At 36.5% G+C, this 22,891-nt stretch overlaps 7 protein-coding genes across 7 annotated transcripts; 4 read left to right on the plus strand and 3 right to left on the minus strand.

Annotated features, from left to right (window-relative positions):
• Nucleotides 1-2,991: 2,991 nt before the first annotated feature.
• Nucleotides 2,992-3,363, plus strand: EAF01_010687 (uncharacterized protein; the record flags this gene model as incomplete). The annotated part of the gene is made up of 1 exon (XM_038918944.1): nucleotides 2,992-3,363. One exon carries the CDS (start codon nucleotides 2,992-2,994, stop codon nucleotides 3,361-3,363), a length of 372 nt encoding a protein of 123 aa, XP_038765647.1.
• Nucleotides 3,364-4,628: 1,265 nt separating this feature from the next.
• On the minus strand, nucleotides 4,629-5,243 carry EAF01_010688 (uncharacterized protein; the record flags this gene model as incomplete). Its single annotated transcript, XM_038918945.1, has 1 exon — nucleotides 4,629-5,243. One exon carries the CDS (start codon nucleotides 5,241-5,243, stop codon nucleotides 4,629-4,631), a length of 615 nt encoding a protein of 204 aa, XP_038765648.1.
• A 229-nt stretch (nucleotides 5,244-5,472) lies between these two features.
• On the minus strand, nucleotides 5,473-6,278 carry EAF01_010689 (uncharacterized protein; the record flags this gene model as incomplete). The annotated part of the gene is made up of 3 exons (XM_038918946.1): nucleotides 5,473-5,666; nucleotides 5,727-5,989; nucleotides 6,217-6,278. The coding sequence occupies 3 exons, from the start codon at nucleotides 6,276-6,278 to the stop codon at nucleotides 5,473-5,475; spliced, it is 519 nt and encodes a 172-aa protein (XP_038765649.1).
• Nucleotides 6,279-6,714: 436 nt separating this feature from the next.
• Nucleotides 6,715-7,755, plus strand: EAF01_010690 (uncharacterized protein; the record flags this gene model as incomplete). Its single annotated transcript, XM_038918947.1, has 3 exons — nucleotides 6,715-6,861; nucleotides 6,926-7,109; nucleotides 7,403-7,755. 3 exons carry the CDS (start codon nucleotides 6,715-6,717, stop codon nucleotides 7,753-7,755), a joined length of 684 nt encoding a protein of 227 aa, XP_038765650.1.
• A 2,441-nt stretch (nucleotides 7,756-10,196) lies between these two features.
• On the plus strand, nucleotides 10,197-10,546 carry EAF01_010691 (uncharacterized protein; the record flags this gene model as incomplete). Its single annotated transcript, XM_038918948.1, has 2 exons — nucleotides 10,197-10,391; nucleotides 10,466-10,546. The coding sequence occupies 2 exons, from the start codon at nucleotides 10,197-10,199 to the stop codon at nucleotides 10,544-10,546; spliced, it is 276 nt and encodes a 91-aa protein (XP_038765651.1).
• Nucleotides 10,547-10,864: 318 nt separating this feature from the next.
• Nucleotides 10,865-12,917, minus strand: EAF01_010692 (uncharacterized protein; the record flags this gene model as incomplete). Its single annotated transcript, XM_038918949.1, has 4 exons — nucleotides 10,865-11,971; nucleotides 12,024-12,434; nucleotides 12,498-12,626; nucleotides 12,678-12,917. The coding sequence occupies 4 exons, from the start codon at nucleotides 12,915-12,917 to the stop codon at nucleotides 10,865-10,867; spliced, it is 1,887 nt and encodes a 628-aa protein (XP_038765652.1).
• A 671-nt stretch (nucleotides 12,918-13,588) lies between these two features.
• EAF01_010693 (uncharacterized protein) lies at nucleotides 13,589-16,718 on the plus strand (the record flags this gene model as incomplete). The annotated part of the gene is made up of 3 exons (XM_038918950.1): nucleotides 13,589-14,534; nucleotides 14,604-16,429; nucleotides 16,668-16,718. The coding sequence occupies 3 exons, from the start codon at nucleotides 13,589-13,591 to the stop codon at nucleotides 16,716-16,718; spliced, it is 2,823 nt and encodes a 940-aa protein (XP_038765653.1).
• Between the last annotated feature and the right edge of the window lie 6,173 nt (nucleotides 16,719-22,891).

Genomic DNA, 22,891 nt, shown 5'->3' on the forward strand with positions numbered 1-22,891 from the left:
CTGGCAAGCAAGAATGGATAACTGCATTTGAATGTGTCAATGCAGCTGGAAATACTCTATCACCTATGGTCATTTTCAAGGCTCAGAATACGAATTCTGCATGGATTCCAAAGGACACACCTCAAAGCTGGCAGTTCTCTACTAGTACAAATGGATGGACCTCAAATAGCTATGGATTAGAATGGTTAAAAAGGGTTTTCGAACCAGAATCCAAGAAAGTGTCAGGTGACCGACCTCGACTTTTGATCATGGATGGCCATTCAAGCCATATTACAGGTAGCTTTATTGCTTTCTGTATAGATAATGATATTGATTTACTTATATTACCTCCTCATTGCTCTCACTTGCTTCAGCCACTTGATATTGCGGTGTATGGGCCAATGAAACGATATCATGCTTTAGAGGTCGATCGATATTCTCGAGCTGGTGTAAAGCGAATCCAAAGAGCTGAATGGGTAGAACTCTTTCAAAATATTAGAAAAAAAGCATTGAATTCTTCTAATATTAAAGCTGGCTGGAGAGGAGCTGGTTTAGTACCTTTTGCCCCACGAAAAGTACTCGATTCATTACCATTTAACTCCTCCCAGCAACCTTCTACTCCACAAATGAGAACCCCCAATCAAGACCTAGACTTGTCTATACTCAGGAGTTCTCCTCCAGATGGAACAGAACTAAGGCAAGCAAATCAGATCTTTAATACAGCTCTAGCAAGCAGTGGTTCTCCTGCATCGCCAACTCGTCGATATGCCAAGAGAATGACTAGGCTTGTAGAATCTCAAAATGCTGAGATAGCCCTACTTCGGAAACAGCTCTCTGATGCTCAGGAGGTAATTGAGACTCGAAAGAAAAGAACTAAAGGCAAAAGAGTCAAATTACAAGGTCAATTTGTCTTTAGTACTAAGGAAGTATTGAAAATGGTACGTAAGGCGGAGGAAAAACCGAAGGAGAAAAAGCCACGAGGACGGCCACGCAAACGCCCAATTGAAGAATCAGAAGAAGAGATTGAAGAAGAAGAGCTAGAGAATAGTTCAAGTGATTCGGAATTGGAATTGGAGGATTGTGTGGCTCGTAGAACAAGATCGCGTGTAGAATAATTGAAAAAGTGTCCGAGTTCCCCATATGTCCGAGTTCCCCATACGTTACGTTATCAAAATAAAAATCAATTTAAAATTCAATTCTATAATTAATTAATATTATTAATTTAGATTTATAAGAATTTCAAATTATTAAATTGAGAATTAATTAAATAATTAAATAAAAAGAATATAGAATTTTGATATATAATTTCTTAATAAACAATATATTATAATTTATTTTTAAAGTTATAATAGATTTTTATAGATTTTTTGTCATTAATAATATTATAAAAAAATCAAAAAAATCAAAAAAGTAAAAAGAATTAAATTTAATATGAATTATTAGATTTTTTGAATTATTTATAGTTATTTTGAGAAAGTTGAAAATATATTTTAAAATAAATTTAAATTTTATATCTAATATTAAAGATTTAAAAATTATATTTTTAGAAAAGGAATTATATTAGATATTGAAATATATAAATTTTTAATTTATTAAGGGAAATTATTTAAAAAAATCTTTTATTTTTGAAATTTTATTTTAAAATAAAATTCTTTAGAAATAAGTTTTTTGTAATTCGAAATATTATTAATTTATTTTTTAAAACAATTTTTTCAAATAAAAGTTGATTTAATGTTAATTAATAATCAAATTTTCAAAATTTAAATTTTTTATTAAATTAAGATTTAATCAATATAGTTTTATTCTTTAATAATTGATTAAAATCTTTATAAAAAATGTTTAAAATTAAAATTTCTTAAAGAAACTAATAAATATTTATATTATATTTATTATTAAATTAAATCAAATTATTAATTATATTTATAAATCTCTATTTAGATATAATATTAATGAATTATAGATTTTAATATATTTATATTTTTTTTAAAGATTATTAATATTATATAACTTAAAAATGAAATAAAATATTATAAATTTATTATTTTACTAATAATTAATCTTTAAAATATTTTCTACAAAAAAATTAGAATTTAATATCAATATAATTTCAAATTTTCAATAAAAACTTTAGTTTTTTTTTTCAAATATTTTATATTATAATATATATAGTTTTATAATTTTATTAAATAAAATTCATATTTATAATTATATTAATAAATATATTAATAAATAAATATTTTTTTTCTATAAAAATTTGATATCTTATTTATTATTATTATTACTATAATTTTTGAGATTTTTAAATTTTTTATTTCAGAATATTAAACCAATTTATTTCAATTATTTCAAATTTGAATTTCAAGTTATAATATTGCTTTTTTAATTTTTAATTCAATTTAATTCAATATTTTACATAAATAATAAAAACGTGCATATAGTAGGGAAATCGGTTATGTATGTTCTCATTCATGGACGTAATCTTACAACCTCCGAGCTGAAGTCCGTTCTCTGGCTTCCTGCCGGGATACAGGCATCCATTTTGATTTTTTGTAACGTGATTAGCTTCCGCTTCAGAAAATTAAATCAATTCCTGTATGTGGTCTCAGATTCCACAATTCGATGCCGTATGGGGCCCCGCACCCACCGGCAGTTTCGTTGTTATATCGTCACCCTCCACTCGGCCCACATACTCCTCCCAGCGACATGCGGACATTCCTTCGATTACTGAACCCAAATGCAAAAATCATGGAAAGATTGTCATAGTCCCGGTAGTATCTCGAATCTGAGGGTAGAATCTAATCAATTTATTATTGGACTATCTTGTTCCTCTTTGCGGCATTTGTCTTACTTGCAGAGACTTACTTACTTATCCAATTAACTATTCTTGACCTTATGGAAGTAATATCACAATACGCATTAACGAATATATACCGATAACCAACCCTTCGTATCTCCAAATACCTACTTCAACATACCCGACTCGATCGAGATTTACACTACATAATTGTCAAGATGATTAATTCAGTGGATCCTAGTCCGCTCCCCAAAATCTCCCGACACATCACCGACCGTGACCGTGACGGCAAATCCTTAATATCCTCTTCCCTCTCCCCAGAATCTACTTGGACAGCCGACAAAGGAGCCAATTTCTTTCTGGGATACTACAAATCAGAATTCCCGGTAGAAATGAGCTCCAACAAAGATGTATCCAGCTACACAAATTATCTATCTTCTCTACCAGGCCTAATCGTTCTAGGGAGTACCATCCTCCGAGTTGTGGATATGGAACTAGGGCTTGTATCACCCATGCATAGAGCTACGAGCTTAGATTACGGGGCGGTTATCGAGGGAGAGGTAGAGTTGATTTTGGATGGAGGGGAATAGAGGATCTTGAAGAGAGGTGACATTTGTGTGCAGAAGGCTACCGCTCATGCTTGAAGGAACTGTAGTGAGACGGAGTGGGCAAGGATGCTGTATGTCTTGACGGAGGCAAAACTAGTTATTGGTCAAGATGAGAAGGAGTTGAACGAGGATTTGGGTGGAATGGAGGGGGGTGAGGAAGAGTGGTTAAGGATTTGTGAAGAGACGGCTAAATCATGATTGAAGTGTTCTGCAATATAAACAATTATTTGTGCCTATATCATCAGTTGACATTGTCTCGTTTTCAATTGCATCGATCTAAAAATAAGAGACTTCTGTCCGATGACAGCTCTATGTAGAGATGTGAGTTGTGACACAATGATGGGCTTTGAAGGTGTTCTCGTCCAATTCATGCGTCATTCATAAGTTAGAATGTACTCGTCCTATATACTATCCATTTATTGACTGTTACTTGATCTTGGGGTTCCTGGAAGATGGGCACTGCCATCTTATATTGAGAATAGTACCAGTGGGATATGACAAATATCAATTTATTTTATTTCAAGGCTCGGGACTTGGGACACAAGTTTGTGGGATATTCATGAACGATTTATGGCGAGTAAATAGCATTTCCTAGACTTATTCACTATTTCAAAGGCTCTTAACCTCCGATGAATAATATCACAGTTGACATTTGCCACTTCCGGTTCGAACTGCACATTTCATCTCATGCAAATTACACAAGAATTGATACACTTAGCCTTTGATCGTCCACGCTTCATAAAGCCAGAACAAAATGATCAAAGTTGGATGAAATTTTCAATTCTATGATTTCAAGATACCATATGACAAAAAGGTGTATTTAAACCTTATGATCTTGACGGAACAATAGGTAATGTGACGAAATTCTCCTGTCCATCACCAAAATGAATGTTATTCTTACCCGAAAACCTGTCTACGGATCTAGAATGTCAAAGTTAGCACATATATACCTACCTCAACAACAGCAAACCAAAACAAAAAATTGAAACAAGAAACTCACCTATCTTTCTCATTCCCATGAGTAAAAAATTCCACTTCCCTGAGTGTCCCCCGAACTCACTTCTAGCACAATCTTCCCCCCTTTCTATACCACAACATTAGTAGGCCGTACCTCAAAATCTACTGCATAAGATGTTTCCGGTTTGACTTCCTGAACATCCATCGAACGATATTCGTGATATGGTTGATATGGTAGATTCCGCGGATGGTCCTCCGCAATCTTACGGAGAGATACTAGGAGCCAGCCTTTAGTTAGTGGAACCGGATCTCCTGCCGTGCCGGTGTAGAAAATTTCCTTCACCTGAGGGGGAAATATGGCGGAGGGTCAGGAATATATCGATGTCTTTCTCCGGGGCGGTTGCTGTCGGAGAAGGAGAGAGGGATACGTTCAGATGTGCGGTGATATGTCCAGTAATTTCTTTTTTCTGCTCAAATGGTGCGCTTGTGAAATGGTCGAGTTTTGGATCTTTGAGGGTTCCCAGCGCATCATATGAAACTTCGTCTGCGCTTGATGCTGGCAGGATTTTGGGAAGTGTTCTCTCTGGTGTGAGATAGAACTTGGTATATTGGGCTCCTGCTAATGGCCACTCTGTTTCTTCTCTTCGTTTATATTTATTTTCCGCTTCGGCATTATTGTAACCAACATCTCCTTTTCGAAGAACCACGCTGACAGGGCTGACTTTTCCGGGGATAGACCAGCCAATTTTATCGTCATCCTTGAGAAACGCATCGGGGAATGATTTCTGTAATTCAACTTCTTCTTTGTAGTAAAAGGGAAGATCGTGGCATCCAGTAATGAAGCGGAGATACTTCGACTTGGAACCTGCCCACATGTAGCCATTTACATTGCCTGCAATTCTCATCAGCGAACATTTAAATCATCTTCGGCTACAGACTCACCTCGAAGATGCAACAAAATGCCCCCCAATTTGCCACCGATAAAACAGAAACTTCAGTATCCTCCAAATTGAAATCTTTTGACTTGTAATACTCGTCATCCAAGAAGCGATTGTTTACATTATCGATAGTCTGGTCATTACGATTTTTGAGAAGCGTCTTTTCATCCAAATCCCCTTCTGTGGTATCCTCACCCTATTTCAAAGCTGCACGTCCAGGTCGACCATATTGATTGGAGATAAGTTGTATATTCCACCAAAGTCGGATAAATTCATCTGAGAGAATTCCACCATGTCTGCACCGATCGCGGTAATAATCAGTCATTCCCTCCCATGGAGTAATAGCCGCAAGACCCTTTGGCCTACGAGCTGCGACACGCCATTGACTGCCTATATGATAGATCAGCATAAAATAGACAAATTAGGATCTGATCAGTCGGTATCTCATACCTGCATAACAACTGATTCCTAATAGTCCAACTTTTCCGGAAGACCAAGATTGCTCCGATGCCCACTCAACAACATCAAAGAAACACTCGCTCGTGCCTCGAGATATTGTATCTAAGAGTCCAGGACTTTGACCCAGTCCTCTCTCATCTGCCCTCACAATAACATATTCTTTGGAAGTCCAGGATACTGGATCTGGAGTTGCCCAAGCACTATATTTACTTTTATGCTCAGAATTTACCTTGCTGAAGGATTTGACGAAGAAACTTTCGGGACGACAATGTCAGTATATATGATTTAAGCTATAATTAATTTGTATGGAAAGACCTTTGGTGGTCTAAACTCGCTTATCGTAAGGAACATCTTTCCCATAAGGTCCATATGTCACAAGGACAGGGAATTTGGCTCCTTCTGGAGCAATTGATCTATAGACATTACATCTCACTGGAAGATCAGATGCCTTAATCGGAATAGAGACATTTTTCTCAGATACCAATCCATTCTCTTTGTCTTCAACGACTTCCATGAAATCCCTGATTTATTGGTGGTGGTCATCGTAAATGTTAATTCGGTAATGATTAATATTTCTCTTCGGCCAAGTGATCAGGATGTACTTGATCAAAACAATAGTTTATTTGTTTCTAGAGCCCGGTGTCTTTCCTATCACTAAATCACCGTTACTAGTAGGTCGAGCTTTAGTAAAGTCTCTACCGGGCTGCTGTCAAATGCCGAGCTAGGTATTATGGAAAGGTTGCGGAATGTGGGGGAATGATGACGGAAGCGAGATTTCCGTTCGGGATGACGCTACGGGCGACTGACTGATCAGGGGTTCATACATGCACTCGTACTAGGCCGGTCCATTTGGGTCAGTGTATAGCGCAGATAAATTACTTTAGTCCATATACAAATCCGACTGAGTTAACAAGAATTTATCCTGAAATTCGGCAAATATTGTAGTCAACTTCGAAAGAACAAATTGATGTCTGTAAAAATGGCCGCGGTAACGAATTTGACTCCTGTTCATTTCTTCTCTCATGGCTCCTCAATGATGCTTGGGGAAGAATCCGATAGTGCAACATACTGGGGAAAATGCGGCGACAAAGCTCTAGCAAAAGGGATTAAACATGTGGTAATGATGGTCAGTAAAAAGATTTCCTCGAGTAACCCCGAAAATCTACCATTTCATTAAAAAAACTCATCAGGGAGCACATTGGGCAACTCTCGGCAACGAAATCGAAGTCGCCTCGAATTCCCTTCCAGGAAAATCTCCAGTGGCCTATGTGCATCCGTCAAAATACGTTCCATACAAATTAAATCCTGACATTCATATGACAACTCGCTGTGTTGAACTTCTGAAGAAGAATGGGCTCAGAGCGAAGCTCAATGGTAAGTTTGATTGGATTCATGATAACTATTTAACCCTCATACGAATGTTCCCGGATGAATGCCCGCCAACGACTATTATCTCTATGAACGCAAGATATGATGCTCATTGTCATACCAAGGTAGGAACTGCGTTATGACCGTTAAGAAGAGAAGACGTGCTCTTCATCGGAACGGGAGGCGCGATACACAATTTGTATCGGGATATTTGGTTTCAGATGTTAATATATCGAGGTATAAATCAATCTTTTACTATCGCCGTCTATTTCTAAGATCTAACCACAACCTCCCTATAGATAACTTTGCCATGGAATCTCCCCCAGATGCCGCAATGCTCGAATGCCGCCAAGAATTCGAAGGTGCAATGACCAAGAACCCCGGACCAGAATTGCGAAGAGCAGTGACAATGTTAATGAAATTATCTAAATATCGTGATGCGCGTGGCACAGATGATCATTTTATGGCTGCAATGTTTGTGGCCGGGCTTTGTGGGGACTTTGAGGATCGGGGGACTGTTGCTGTGATGGGGGCGGAGGATTGGGAGCTGAGGAATATGTGTAATAGCCAATATACTTTTGGCAACTGGGGATCTGGGAATCTGAGAATAACGGGCAAAGCTCAGGGTTTAGGTGCTTTTGGGGGAGCATGAGAGTTCTTTAAATTACGTGATTTTTTTGTGCACATTAGCGTGTTTAGCAATTTGATGATTCCCCATTCGACTCTATTAGATTCAACCCCAAAGGATAACACTGTCATATATTAGTGCTTAGTCTTGGGAAATTCAACATCCTAAAACAGCTTCTCTCAATGTTTAAAATTGTGCCAAGTTGTTGATAGGAAACATCCTCTCAAATATTTCAGTCCTATCAGCGGCCTCAAAGACGAGATCTTTTTCACAGTCCTTTATAGATTGCAAATAGGGGGTTATCTCGCAATTTGCGTCCAAAAAGTAAATTGAGTAATGACATAACTTAAACAAACATACTTGAACAGAACCGAACTCATATTGATAAATCCCAAAAGTAATCAATCCCGACCCACCCACAGCCTCCCAATGATACCCCAAGCAGATCTCCCTCCAACCCAAGATACATACCCCAAAGCCGGGATCATAACCGACAGAAACAAATCTCCACCCAACAGAATTCCCTGTTCAAAAAATCCAATGGCATGACCAGGAGCCTGAACCGTTTCTGGCAGTGCTTTTACGGCCATCTTCTGAGTCTTATTGAGAAGCTCATGGCTCTGTGACCCCCTGCAACAACTTTTCCAAGAAGCAAGAGTGCTTCGGGCGGAAGAGAAATGTATTGTGAGCATGGAGATGAATACATTTCTACACTATATTTGTGACACGCAGGAATTGGAAGTGGTGTTGAGGGAGCAGCGGGCCCCACGAGGAGGTGCAGTGGGATATGGTTTACGTAACTGGTGCTGGCATTGAAATGTTGAGCGAGAAACTTTACGGTTGACAGATCTGAAAAGATGTGCAAGGCGAGTAATGGAGATCTGGGAATATTTTTTAGATACTGAACTTAAGAGTATTGGACGAAATTATGTGAACTCACTTTGATTTCTGCGCCATGATGACATCCACTAAACTTGTTATTCCATGACTAGTAGGTGGCAGCCGCTAATTTTTATCTCTGTAATGGTTGTATCTTAGCTGCCATTTTGATTGGGAACAAGCATAGAAATTGATATATTTACCTACCCACAACATCGACAAGCACAAAATTGTTGGATCCAAAAAATGAGATTTGCTTTTTGTTTTCAGCATCCTTGAGTGCCTTTTTGGTGGCAGAACTTCTATCGTTCTGTCTACTTTGGCTACTGCTATTGGAGGAAAATAAATTGCTCGCATGTCTCGTACAAGCTTCTATCAAATCACTTTTGACAAATTCATTGACAATAACTAAATCGGGACTATATGCCGAAGTTTCTTGAAAAGAAAATCGAGCAGTGACAATAGATTCTGCTGCACTTTCAATTTCTGCTGTTCAATCAACAACTACAACTATTCGATCTGACGATTTTGAGATGAGTTGATTAATGTTTGAGGTTGAAGACTTGCTTGTTTGATCGACTAATAGTGCCGATTCAAGGATCGAGGGGGCTTCCAGGTTTCTCGGTGAGATGTAAAATGTGTCGTTGCTTAGGGCTTAGGGTAACAATTCTTTCAAGATGCTATCAACTTTTAAAATTATGTCCCCAAGCTAGTCATCTCTCAGTATATATTTCGTACCTATCCAGAGATATCTGTTGCACGTACCTCTAAACAGACACAGTTCCCGGCAGTGATAGCAATTGCTATCGGACATATGATTGAGTAAAATTTTGTGTGTCGTCGGCCGAATGACCACTAACCCCTTTCCAATTTTACACGACAAGAAATCCTTACCGTTAGCAACCTTATATTCGTTGCTTATTGATTCCTCGAAATTGAGCCTTTGATAGGATCTCCGGATAACGTCAGAAGCAAGGTAAAACACGCACAGGACTTCAGTATTGGTTTTCTGAACGTGGCCGAAGGGATCTTCGGATATTGCTGAGGTGATATTGTCAAAATTGTTTCGTAGAGCTTTATGAAGACACTGAAGCTCATTTTGTCTGTATCTAACGTTGTCGCACCTGCCATCAATTGCAGATGCTCGTAGATTGTCAATGCCGAATGATGCTATGTTGATACCTGCACTACAAAATGTTACAAAAAAAAGGGTTTATGTAATGATATATCTTAGATAGAATAGAGCATAGATATCGGAAAATTCAAGGGAATCAAAATACTCCTCATCCGAGATGCGGGGAGAGGCTAGGGGTTGACGGAATGTGGAGGGTGAGGAGGAGTTTCCCCGAGATTCCAAAAAATCCACTGCTCAAGATAAGGCATGTTCGTAGATTAATTCGAACAATAACTGGGTAGCTGTCATTATCCCCCATGAAAAATTATCTGTTGCAGCAATTACTTCGTTCTGTTCGTTTTCGAAAGAATGTCGACCACAATAACAGATAATCCCATTACTATCTCTTCCCGTCAGACCCTGGCCGAGTATGACATTCATCACACTGGTGAAGATAGGGGAATAAAATGATATGATAGAACCGCTGAATACCTCAAATATACCAGAGAATGTCGATAATCCCTCGTTCTGGCCTCGAGATCAGTATCGAATACCAGACTATCGGCCTATAAATCGACATTTGATTGCCGCAGAGCGACCCAATGGAAGTAATGGCGCAGAGAGAGTTTTCATCACGTTGATGTTCACCGGAGTCTCATTGAATGCGGTAAGTCAGCATTTAAATGTACGTAATTCTTTTCCATCATATATACTTATATGGTATAAACGCTAAATATATAGGGAGCGGCCCAAGTATGGGGTATGACAGGAGGGAAAGTTTTTACACGAGTCTTTCGTTACGCTATCGGTGGAGAATGGTGATGGAATGACTAAGAGAATTGATCGATCTCGATGCTGCTAAGGTCATCGTGATGTAGAGTATATAATGGCGCACGCTTGGGGTGGACTCAGACATAGACGATGAGTTTTATGTATTGTTGTTAATTCTGTAAAGTTAGCAGAAGATGATCAGTGTTGTAGAGTTAAACCATCCACAGCTTTCCAGATGTCTAGCCAATTGTATACCCGTACTTTGTTGCTACCAGTACCCAGCAAAAATAAAGCATCAGATCCATGTAATAGCCAAATGCCGTTTTCTTCCATCAATGGTCATTGATGGAGTGATCTAACAAATCTCGATTATCTTGTAAGACCCATCCTACGCCAAGAAACATCCATATCCTCCGATAATTTGAGAAAGTCATCATTCTCTAAGTTTTTGATGATAAAATCGTTGATCAATTTATGCCGTTTGTCATCGGGAAGATCGTTGTAATTTGGCGGTAGATTTACCCGCGAGCCTGAACTGTATCTTGACATAACGAGATCCAAATCTCCTTGTAATACAAATGCTGTCGGTAGTCTCGACTGAAGGTCCACGACAGGAGCATTCGAAGCAGGTTTGGGAGCCGCTGTGTGGTCTCGACCTGAAAGAGTTTGAGTTTGAGTAGATCTATCCGCCATTTTTGGAGTTGGTACAGACTGCTGTCCAGCCTTGATTCCTTCTGTTTGCACTTTTGACGGCAGAGAATCTGATACGGTTGGTTTTGTAATGCTCCCAGCTTCAAGAAGAGGTGATTTTCCTGTCTGTATTGGAACGCCAAGGGTGTCACTTGCTAAACTGTCTTTTGACGAAAACGCTTCACTTGATGGGCCATTGATTTCTGGTAGATGCTTCGTACCCTTGCGACTTGCAACTCGTCTCTTTGCTGGCTTTCTAACAGGTGCAATACTCTCATTTGAAGGACCTTCTCTGATGAAATTTTCAAGCGGTCGCTTTCGCTGTTGTGGAGCTTGAACATGTCTACTGCTATCGGCTAGGGATACAGATTTGGATCTCAAAGAATCTTTCACAGTTGCAAATGGTAATTGTCGCTTTGGTGGTATGGGAAGGCCCAAGCAAATATCATTCTCGGTTGGAAGAGATATCGGGCGTTTTCCTGGTGCACCGAAGATCGGATACTCAGTCGAACAAGACAATGGACGATCTTCGCCTGGACTAAAAATTTCTAGCGCAGTTTGGTGTATTGAATTCCCTGAATTGTGTAGATCATTTACCGAAGAAAATGCAGTCAATCTATCGGGTAGGCAATGCTTCCTTTGTGTTTCGAAGAAAGGCGAGGTAGAAAACTGACGTTGGGATTCTTCTGGCTTTGGCAACAAAATTCGATTCATGTATGCATTACCATTTGCAGGCACTTTATCTGAGGTATTCATCACAGAGTTTAAGGATTGGCTTTGTTGTTGCTATCAAAAGATTAAAACCAAAATTAAATAAAATGAAAAGAACAGGACACACCTCTCGCTCGAACTGAGAAACATATAATAATTGTGCTCTATTGAGTGGCTCGGCAGATGGTTTAGACTGAGGCATATATGAAGATATTGAAATGGTAGATTGCGGTCTGATGTAGGAGTAATCGTCGGATTGGGAAGTATATGAGCTAATCGGTCTCTGAAGTATAGAACTAGCTGAGTCTGGCCGCATGGGAACTTTGAATTCGCTGTTTGGGGTTGAAGGAAGATAACCTACAGCTGGAGATTGCCCACTAAATTTTCCTGAAGATGTCGAGTCTGCAGTTGGTGGACGGAATTGCAAGCCAGGCCCTGATGGCAAACTTTCTGTTGCCGTCAAACCCAAGTTTGTCAAGATATTGAGAACATGATTGAAGTCTGAGTCGCCACGAAACCTGAATTGCAACCTACGAATCTAAAGAACTAATGTCAGCTGCTATGAAAGGGAAGAAAGGAACTTGCCGCGCTCTTAACTTACATCATTGAGCTTTGGGTAACGCAATGCGAGAAGCGGAGGTTTAATAACTACTCTCACTGGAATCTCGCTACCAGGAGATGAAACGAAGTTCTTGTAAACCATCACAATATCGTTTAAATTCTGTTCTTCCTTGAAAAGTGTTACAACAATGACAGCCTCGCACAGAGATTTATCACATACCAAATACTCAGCGCCTGCCACTACTTTCATCAATAAATGCTGTTCTTTCCCTGAACTACTAACTTGCACCTCTTGAATCACAAGTTCAAGATCACTTCTCGAGTAATGAGTCCATTGAGCACCTGCGGTATCACCTTGATTGGTTAAAGAGCATGAGAACTTGACAAGAGGGACGACGATGGTCGAATTGAGTTGCGATTGTGAGAAAGTGGGAGACTCTTGAGAGAAGAAACGAGACATCTCGAATTATGAAATTAAGGATACTGGAAGGAAAAATAAACCACAATGACTGCATAGATGATATATTGAAAAAAGAATGGAGAGACGAGAGATGAGAAAGAAAGAAAGAATAGAACAGGAGTAATATATAGAAAACCTTGTGATGATAAACACTGTGGAAGTCAGTAACGGGAATTTGTAAGTCTGAGATCAATGTTTGAATGATAGTAATGCTGACAATGACAATTTAGGATGGTACTCGTATCATTGTCGCTGTCCCTGTGTTAACTGAATCTATTAGGTTCCTTTCAAAAAGTTGTCCTTTTCAACTGGATTTCGTTCATGGAATTGAACTGAAGACAACTTGTTGTAAGGGAAGTTATGGAAGATTGTTCAAAGTTGGAGATAGCTTCATCAAATGTTAAGCTATGGCAACTATTATGCCACTAAGCTTCGGCCAAACGATGCACGGTCCTCCACCTAGCGTTCATATCAAATGGATTATTGAATACCTTAAATTTCGGGTATACCTACCTACATTTCTTGCCCAAAAATCAGTCCGGAGCTCACGACCTTTAACGACCGATCGCGTCGCCGTCGCAATTTCTACGCGTTAAGTTAATTGTCGCATCAAAAGAAGCTTTTCGGACAACCATTGGATCGCCATAAATATCGCATGGCAGGATACTACAATGGCGCCCCCAAGAGTTATTCACCACGATACCTCAATCGTTCATACTCCCGAATATGAGGATTTTATCGCAAAGCTTAGAGTCTATCATGAAAAGAGAGGCACGCATTTCGACCCTGAACCACGAGTTGGAACCAAGACAATCGACCTATTGCACCTTTACAATACTGTAATTGAGCGTGGTGGCTACGATAAAGTTAGCGACGAAAAACTTGCCTGGAGAAAGCTTGGTTCAGATTTCAACTTGGGAGCTAATAATTTACCTGCGCTGGCATTCAGTCTCAAAACAACATATTACAAATACCTCGCCGCATATGAAATCTCAACGTACCATGGTAAGGTACCACCTCCCCGAGAAATCCTGGAAGATACAACCGCTAAAGGAGGGGGACTTCTTTTCCGGACGATGGAGAATTTCAGACCCTCGATTCGTAGAGAAACTGGCATGCTTGGTACTGAGAATTCGGAGGCTTCTGGTGATGATGGTACACCTGTGCGCGATAGAAATGGAAGTGAAGAGACACCTGGATCTGGAGGCAGAATGACTCGAGGTCTACGACAAGCTCCTCCACAGCGGGTATTGTTTCAACCGGATACCCAACCATCTCGACAAGTTCGACAACATCCTTCCGCGACTTCCCATCCTCCACCAACTCCACAGCACCACTTACCTCAACACCAAACACCCTCTCACTCACATCAACATCATATGCCACGAGTTGGTGGTCCATTCTCCCATAACCCTTCCTCTGGTACCGAAAATATGTCGCTGGCGGTTACAAATTACGAACCTCGACTCCAGATGCCATTGACACTGCGACCTATAATTACACCTGGAAATAACCCCGTCGAGTTTGCGCGACGTCAGAAGGCATTGGAGGATGCAGCTGCGGCCGCAGAAGGTGCCAAAGCCAGCGCAATTCCAAGGGGGATGATGTTACCCGGCAGTAAGTTCTCTAATGTTTCCTCTGAGATAGTTATTCCGTCTCAAGAGTGGGTACTAATGATTCGCGAAGCTGGTTTTGATGGACCTAACATCTACGTTCGCTGCCTCTGTTCTTTGAGATCAGGCATCAAAGCTGAGCAAGATTACGCCCTACACCATCTGGTTAAAATCTCCATGGAACGTGGTGACAAATACAAATTCGAAGGATTTCCAGGTCTTGCCGAAGCTCTAATCGAGAAGATGCTCGAAGTCAGTTCATTATTTTACGATGTTCACTGGCAAATATCCTACACAGAAGATGGCGACATGATCTCTGCCACTGACACAATCAACGGTCTGGAAGGCACACCGGACATACTGGAAAGGATCAAACATTTAGCTAAGCTACCAGTTGATGATAACATTCAAACTGAAGAATTTAGTGATACTCTTCTTCAGATCAACGAGGCAGCATTAACAATGAGAAATATGGTCATGTTAGAGGAAAACGCCTTCTACGTATCTGAACTTGCACCTCTACGAGATTTTCTCACCATTGCCTTGAACCTCCCCAATTCAGACACCGTTGTAGAGTTAAAACACTACGCTTTAGATATTGCTGAACAGCTTACCAAGTATCTTCACTTTGAGGTTGGAGATCCCCTTTACCTTTCACTCCTCGCACAATTGGATTCACACGATCGAGGCGCTATCTTGACTGCCCTGAGAGCCATCAGCAGAATATCAATGAATCTGGAGGAGAACAACCTCCTTAAGGGTGTACCAGCATCCGCTGTACAAAACATTATTGATTGGACTTTATTAAATGACGAAGACCTTGCCCATGCTTGTTTGGATTTTCTCTATCAATACACAGCGGTTGTTGAGAATGTGGATTACCTTATCACAGAGGTGAAAGCAGAGCCATTGGTCAAACAGTTGACGCGACTTCTTATGCATGGCGCTCGCATCATAGAAAAAGAGTTTAACCTTGGAACTCAGTACAGAAAGCCTGCACCTTCAGAGATTGCGCCTATTCCACAAGATTTACTACTCGAAATTGCTAAGTTTGACGAGCCAGAGCGCAGTTCACGCTGGCTACGTTGCCTCTATGAGGAAGATCCTGATGAGTCCATCACACAAATTGCCTTGTGGCACGCCTATCAACAACAATTTAATTACTTGGCCACACAAACATCAAAACCACTTCTTCCTGCTGCAGATTTTATCAAGAATGTGAGCACAACCTTTGGCGACAAAGCGAATGCACAAGTTCAAAACGGTCCCGTAACAAAATTCATCATTAAAGGAATTCGATGCCGCAGTGAGCCAGTAGACCTACAGGGAGAGGCATACACCAAGTGCTTATGGCGCACTCATCTCGGAAAGCCCTGCGGAGAATTCTATATGACTCCTGAAGCAGGTTATCAACATATCCTCAAAACTCATTTTGGAGCCCAACTTAATGCCGACAACAAATACGTCAATTCAGCCTCAAATCAACAATATGTTTGTGCATGGGATACATGTTCTCGGTTCCGCTCCTCTCCTGCCACTAAGCTTTCGGAAGCCGCTACCCACATCAAAGTTCATCTCCCTCCTAAGCGTACCCCTGCTAGCGAACGTGAATCACAAGAACCTTCAGGTCCTCCACCAGCCAAGAAACACAAGCCATCATACATTGTCCAGCCACCTCGTATAAGCTTCAAATACCATTTCACAGCTGTCGATGAGCATAATGATGCAGCAGGTATTCCACTCAGTGCAGTACTCGTTCTCCGAAACTTGGCAAGGAATGTCAGTAAGACTGAAGCAGAGGAGGCGGCTCTCAAGGAGGGTGAAGTGTCTTGGGTTGATCGGTTGTTTAAGCCCGTGGAACCGAGATTATTTGCTATCTATGCGCATAACAAGATTTTGGTACGCTACTTTCTTCTTTTATTTCCAAACCCTCTTCTCAGTTCAAAAATTCCCTTGTCTAGCAACTCTCACATGATTATCACAACAAATTCACATAACTTTCGTTCATCCGTATTGACCGCAAGGTCGTGGGGAGACAGTTTATATCTTTATGACTTATAGTGTTGAATACTCAACTTCATCTTTTTCTCAATGATCAATTCTTGTCATTTTCACTAATTCGATTAAATTCAAACAGGCAACTTATATGACAGATCTTCTCGTCGCAATCAAGGATACGCAAGGTTGAAAGGGGCTTCGATCTGGGAAACGGAGTGAAGGGGTGGTATTTCGGGATACTTGCGAACAATTAGGAAAACCATGCATATGATATGTTCAATGATCTACTGATAAGGTAGCGGGCGCAAAAATTTCAGTACGGCGGCTGGGCGTTCTATGGATGGTCTCATTTGATGGAGAAATTTAATTATGAGGTGTATGATAGATGCCTTCCTTTCCTGCTTTAAAATACCTCTTCGGCTGGTGGGTGCTGGTTGGGCGTGGGAATAAGAGGAAAGTGGAAAATTGTGAGATTTTTACCTACCTATCTAGGACTTATGTATTCTGTGCTAATCTTCTTGAATGATTCTTATGGAATAGTGAATGAAATTGGACGATATAGTGTGCTATGTGAAGTTCAAGCGACTGGGTATTTGAATATTCTATGTATCTATCCTGAACGAAGTCGACACGGATATAAAAGTGTCTTGAAGCATTTGGCTGCTGGCTTAACTTGATGTCTACTTCTGCTAATTGAATGTTTCATGATTTGACACACGATGTCTATTCGTAATATACTCCAAACTATTCGTTCTTTTCTTTTCCTGTTTTGTTTTGTAGAAAAGGAAACGAGCTTATATTCTCTCTCTTCTCTCTCTTCTCTCTCTTTTATGCCCAATTATTTTATCAATAATAATAATACTTTCAAAAGCCTTCTCAATATGACTAAAGTTCCATGGATTTGATCCCCATTTCCTTTCTTGATATCTTTACATTTGCTTTTGCTTTTTTATATGAAATATCGTATCTGGTGTACAATTCAGCCCAGCAGTCGAAAGCTCGAAGACAGACAACCCTGTGATAAAATTAAAGGGATGATGTTGATGAATACTTAGATACTTGATACACATCAATTTATCTTTAGACATTACTGATAAATACACATCCTCATCTGAACACCAAGTCGAATCTTCTTCTCCTAGTCAGAAATCAAATTCGATGTCAGGATATATCCTAGGTACTTAGATAGGATGGAGGATATGAGATATTATTCCTCGATGAATGATATGAGATAATATCCGACATCTCAAGATATACATTTCTTATATTCCTCCTCCTCTTTAGTAGACAAAGCGATACCCATCTTTAGCTTTTTCACAACCTATTACTCAATTACCAGGAATATCATCGCATCTCTGGATGCGGACCAGAGATGCGGACTTTGTGCTTTTTATTATCTTAGTAAGTGTTAGAAGTTTTTACTACCTAGCCACAGAATGCCAAAGTCTTTTTATTAAAAGTTTTCAACATCGATTGTAGTCAATTGCTGGAATTCTTGTTTAAATGTGATCAAGGCGTTTATTTCTTATTTCCTGTGCCTGGGCATTTGATACTTCTGCTGAACATGAATGTCAAAACGAAGAGTCCATCCCCCATCATGACTATAACATTGAGAGAAAAGAGGGAAAATTCTGCCGTCATGTGTTACGAACTTTTGATACAAGTCCCAACTTCCAAAAGATGAGATTTGCGTTTCGGAGTCTTAGAATCAAGCGATATAGAGGCTGAAAGCTTTTGAAATTCGATATGAGGATTGATAAGCCATGAAGGATAGATTGAGTAATGGGAAGTGTATTGCACTTTGTGAATATATCGAGGGGGTTGTGGAGTAGAGTAGATAGCTTTGTATAAGAGTTCATAAGTATCAGAAATATTCTATCCATATCACGTAGAGCTGGAAACGAAAAACAGAAAGCGGAGACCAAAGGCTAGAAACAGCAGGTTGGATTACTTGCTCCATGTTCTCGGAACGAAAAGGCGATGAATACTATGTATGGGTTTGTGTTGTTGAGAGGAAGAAGGATACAGGGGAGCGAGATATCTCTGAGGGAATAGGGAGAAGATATCGTAGATACAAAACAAGCTGACTCCGGATTTATCTGATCTTTTCTTTGAGAGTCTACGAAATCAAGGGTATAGATAAGTGCTATGTATTATCACATATTTCTTGAAGTAATTCAAACATCAAGATGAAGAAATTGTATCGGATGAGATGGATAAAATGGATGCGAAAGATCAATTCAATAATTCATTCGTTAGTTTTTGGGGGAGGATTATATATAGTGGTATCTATCACTTATTTGCAATGGAACTTAAGAATCTTCTAAGAATCAAATCCATCCATCTATACAAATCCAAAAATTCTCAAAATTCAATCGTTGTGCGAATCTTCAGTTGCCATCTCTCTTCTGATCCTCCACTCCAAACTCTTCAAAATCCTATCTCTCAAATCCCAAATCCCAAATCCCAGTACCAAGCTTTCCCCGTTTCAATTTCCAGATCTTTGTGTGAAGACATAAAATCCACACACTAAATTACTAGATGAGTAGATAGATAATTCCCAGAATATGTGATCTATCTACTATATGTACAAGATCACCACATTATATAACTTTACTTCTCCAAGAAGTAGATTCTTTCCGCAGGTTCTTAATTTCCGATATCTATATAGGCATTGGCAATTGATAAAGATATAGGTAAATAGCTATCCAAACTTCAAAAGTTCAAAAGTTCAAATTCCCAAAATTATAGATTCTACATCCCATTCCATCCCATCGCATAGCTCTACAAACTACTACAAATTCCTCACTCCCACGTCATTAGAAACCCACCTACCTACCTATCTACATATTCTCATCGAAATCATATTTCGCTCTAATTCCCATTCGACCCGACCTATACATACAATACTATGTATAAAGTTTACGCAAAAGGCCTTTTTGTATAAAAACTCACCTTATTCAAAATATAATAAAATATTACTCTGATTTTTTATTGATTTAGAAATTTCAATATCGATAAGCGTTTATGTAAATATGTTAGGGGCCTGCGAGCCCTCGAACCCCTTACTTTTTAAGAAAGTAGTAGTAGTAATAAATTCTTAATCGATTTAGTCTATCTATAGCTAAGCTACTCTGACTATACGATGCGCTAAGTGTGTCTAATTGTATAAAGTAGATACGAAGAAATGCTTAAGAAAGTATAATATAATAATTATTTTTTTTATAAATTTTTATTATTATAAAAATTTGAAAAGAAGTTTATTGAATGCTTATAAGCGAAGTTGGTTTACTAATAAATTATTTTTATTTTTCATAATTTTCACAATTTTCATTTTTCTTAGAATCTTGATTTAATCATTTAATTTTGAATTACATTTTATTATATAATATTAATGAGTTACATTTCAATTTTTCATTACTATATAATATTTATAGGTTATATTTCAATTTTCTTCATTTAAACTAATAAATATATTATTATACTACGAAAACTTTAAGTACTAAAATAATTTTATTAATATAAACCACATTATACTTAATGTATTCTCTTTTATATTGATTATATGAACTTTAAAATCTTAAAAGAATTTAACTTCAATTTATTATATAGACTCTAATATTAAAACTAATATTACAAAAATTAAATAAATTCAAAGGCTTCAGTTGATTCTATATGATTATCTCTTTTTTTATTTATTTTCTTAATTGAAATTGAATTCAATAAGATATTTAAATGAATTTTATTAGAAAAATCATTTTAAGTTATAATACTATAATATTACAATATCAAGAATATTATATACAAGGACTTGAATCAATCATATCGCTTAAATTGAGTCTCAGAACAAACGAATCAACTTTATATATAGTACTTTAGTTCTTATAAATAGTAAGATTATTATTAATTCGAGAAGGATACGAAAGACGTAGTACTCACGGTATTCGTAGGTCCTAGATGTCTATATTGTATTCTGTCTAAAGAGCTAGTTAAATACAGGAAGTTGTAGGCCTTATATAGACGCTACAAGAAGAGCTAGTCTCTTCTGCTTTCGCTTAGGACTACTATATGCCGCATTCGCTTACTCCTGTAATATGATAGCTAATGAATTAAAGCTATTCACTAGATTCTAATAATTAATATTCATATAATCATTAAGAAAATAAACCTTTAATTAAATGAATGATTTATAACTATTTATTGAAATTACTCATTTTTTTCGAAAATAAATTTCACGCGAATTTTATTAAGATTATTATACCTAATAGCCTAAGAAGTAAGAATTCTAAAACCTTCTTATTATACCTCATATAGCTTTATAATAAAATCTCTATAAAAATAATATTCTTTTTACATAAATTAAAAAAGTTGATAACTTTTTCAATTCAAAGAATTTTAGTTTCAAAATTTCAAAATAAATGGTTAATATTATTCTTTACTTAAAAAAATGTATAATTTATTTTTTATTATTTTTATTTAAGAATTTATAAATTTAAAGTTGAAAGAATTAAAAATTGCTAATTTATAAGAGTTTAGGCCCCGGCTTATCGCATAATAAGTAAAAGCACATTAAAAATCCTCAATTCTTCAAGTTTTAAACTATATATTAATTCAATTTCTTTTTTGAATTAAATTCATAAAAATAATATATATAATTGAAAATCATTCAAATAATTAAAAAAATGAAATGAAATATTTTTAATTTCTTTATAAATAAAATTTTAGACTTTTAAATTTAAAATCTTTAAAAAATTAAAAAAAAAGTCATTTTTTTGTATAGGAGAAGTATTACATGTTATGAATTTTGAAGAATTTCAATTTTAAAAACCTATAACTCCATTAATTTTTGATTTTTTAAAACACAATTTAATTTTTAGATTTTCTTATAGTTATCTTTAATATGTACAATTTTCAAATAAATTCTTTAATTTATTAAATAATTATAAAATAATTAACTTATATGAGAAAACAACATTTATATACTCTTTGTTATTGAAGTTATGTAGAAAGATAAAAAAATAAGTATTCGAAAAGCTATAAAGATATATAATATTTTGAATATAATATTATAATGTAGAATAAAAGGTTTTATTCTCTAATTTAAATATTAATTTAAATCCTAAAATCTTTTAGAATTAAAAGAGAACATTATTTTTGAATATATACTTAATATAAATTCAAAAGATTCTCTATTTAAATTTAAGAATATAAAAGATATAACGAAATATATTCTCGAATTGAAAAATATAAAAAATATTAAAGAGCTTTAAGTACATCGATTTATAAAATATCGAATCAAATTAAAGATATATTTTAACTATATTTATAATTTTCAAAAAGCTTTTTATAAAGATTCTAAGTTTATTAAAGAGTGATTTCGGTTGATTACGAATATATAACGTAGTTCATTAGCATGTAGGTCATATTATTATATGAGTTACTTTCATCTCAATTCATATCTTTTTAATTCAATATATAATATATCAATAATTCATTATGAAATCTATTAACAAAAAAGCTTGATTATTCTTCATCATTGAGATTTTTTAAAAAGACAAAAAATTAAGTTTATAAAAGATTATTAAATCTTATAATATATTATATATAATAATTTAGTATAGAATAAACGGTTTTATTTTATATATTGAATATTAATAAATAATTAATAATTTTATAATATTAAAAGAATAAGTTATATTCAATCTATACTTGATATAAATTCGAGAGATTTTATATCTAAATATAAAAATATAAAAAATATGATTAATTATATCTTTAAATCACAAGATATAAAAAAGATTAAAAAGTAATAGATATATTGATTTATAAAATCTTATTGTCACGGCGCCAACTACATGTATACCTTGACACTTATAAAGAATTAAAGATATGTTTTAATTATATTTATAATTTTTAAAGAGTTGTTTCATAAAGATTCTAAACTTATTAAAGAGTAGTTTTAACTTTTTTTTAAAGATATGAGATAAATATAATATTCTTAATTGTGATTTATAGAATTCTAATAAAATAGATTTTATAATGAGAATTATAAATTCTAATATGATTATTATTAGTTTTAAGAGATTCGACAAAAGTAAAACTATATAATTAGGTAATTGCAAATGAGTAATAGCTATTATGTATAATAATAGTATAGAGAGTATTATATTTTCGTTTCGAGTAGTTTAAGAATAGACGTATTTTTTTCAATTAGTATATAGAAAAACCTTTATTTATAGATTAAACTATTAAATATATAAGTAATAAGTAATTGAATAATAAGATAGACTTAGAATAATTAAAACATTTCGATGAATATATGTTTAATTGAAGAAAGAGTAAATATTGAATATTAATACTGAA

This window comes from Botrytis porri (assembly GCF_014898465.1).
Source record: "Botrytis porri strain MUCL 3234 chromosome Unknown BPOR_017, whole genome shotgun sequence".
In the NCBI taxonomy this organism is placed as follows: Eukaryota; Fungi; Ascomycota; class Leotiomycetes; order Helotiales; family Sclerotiniaceae; genus Botrytis; species Botrytis porri.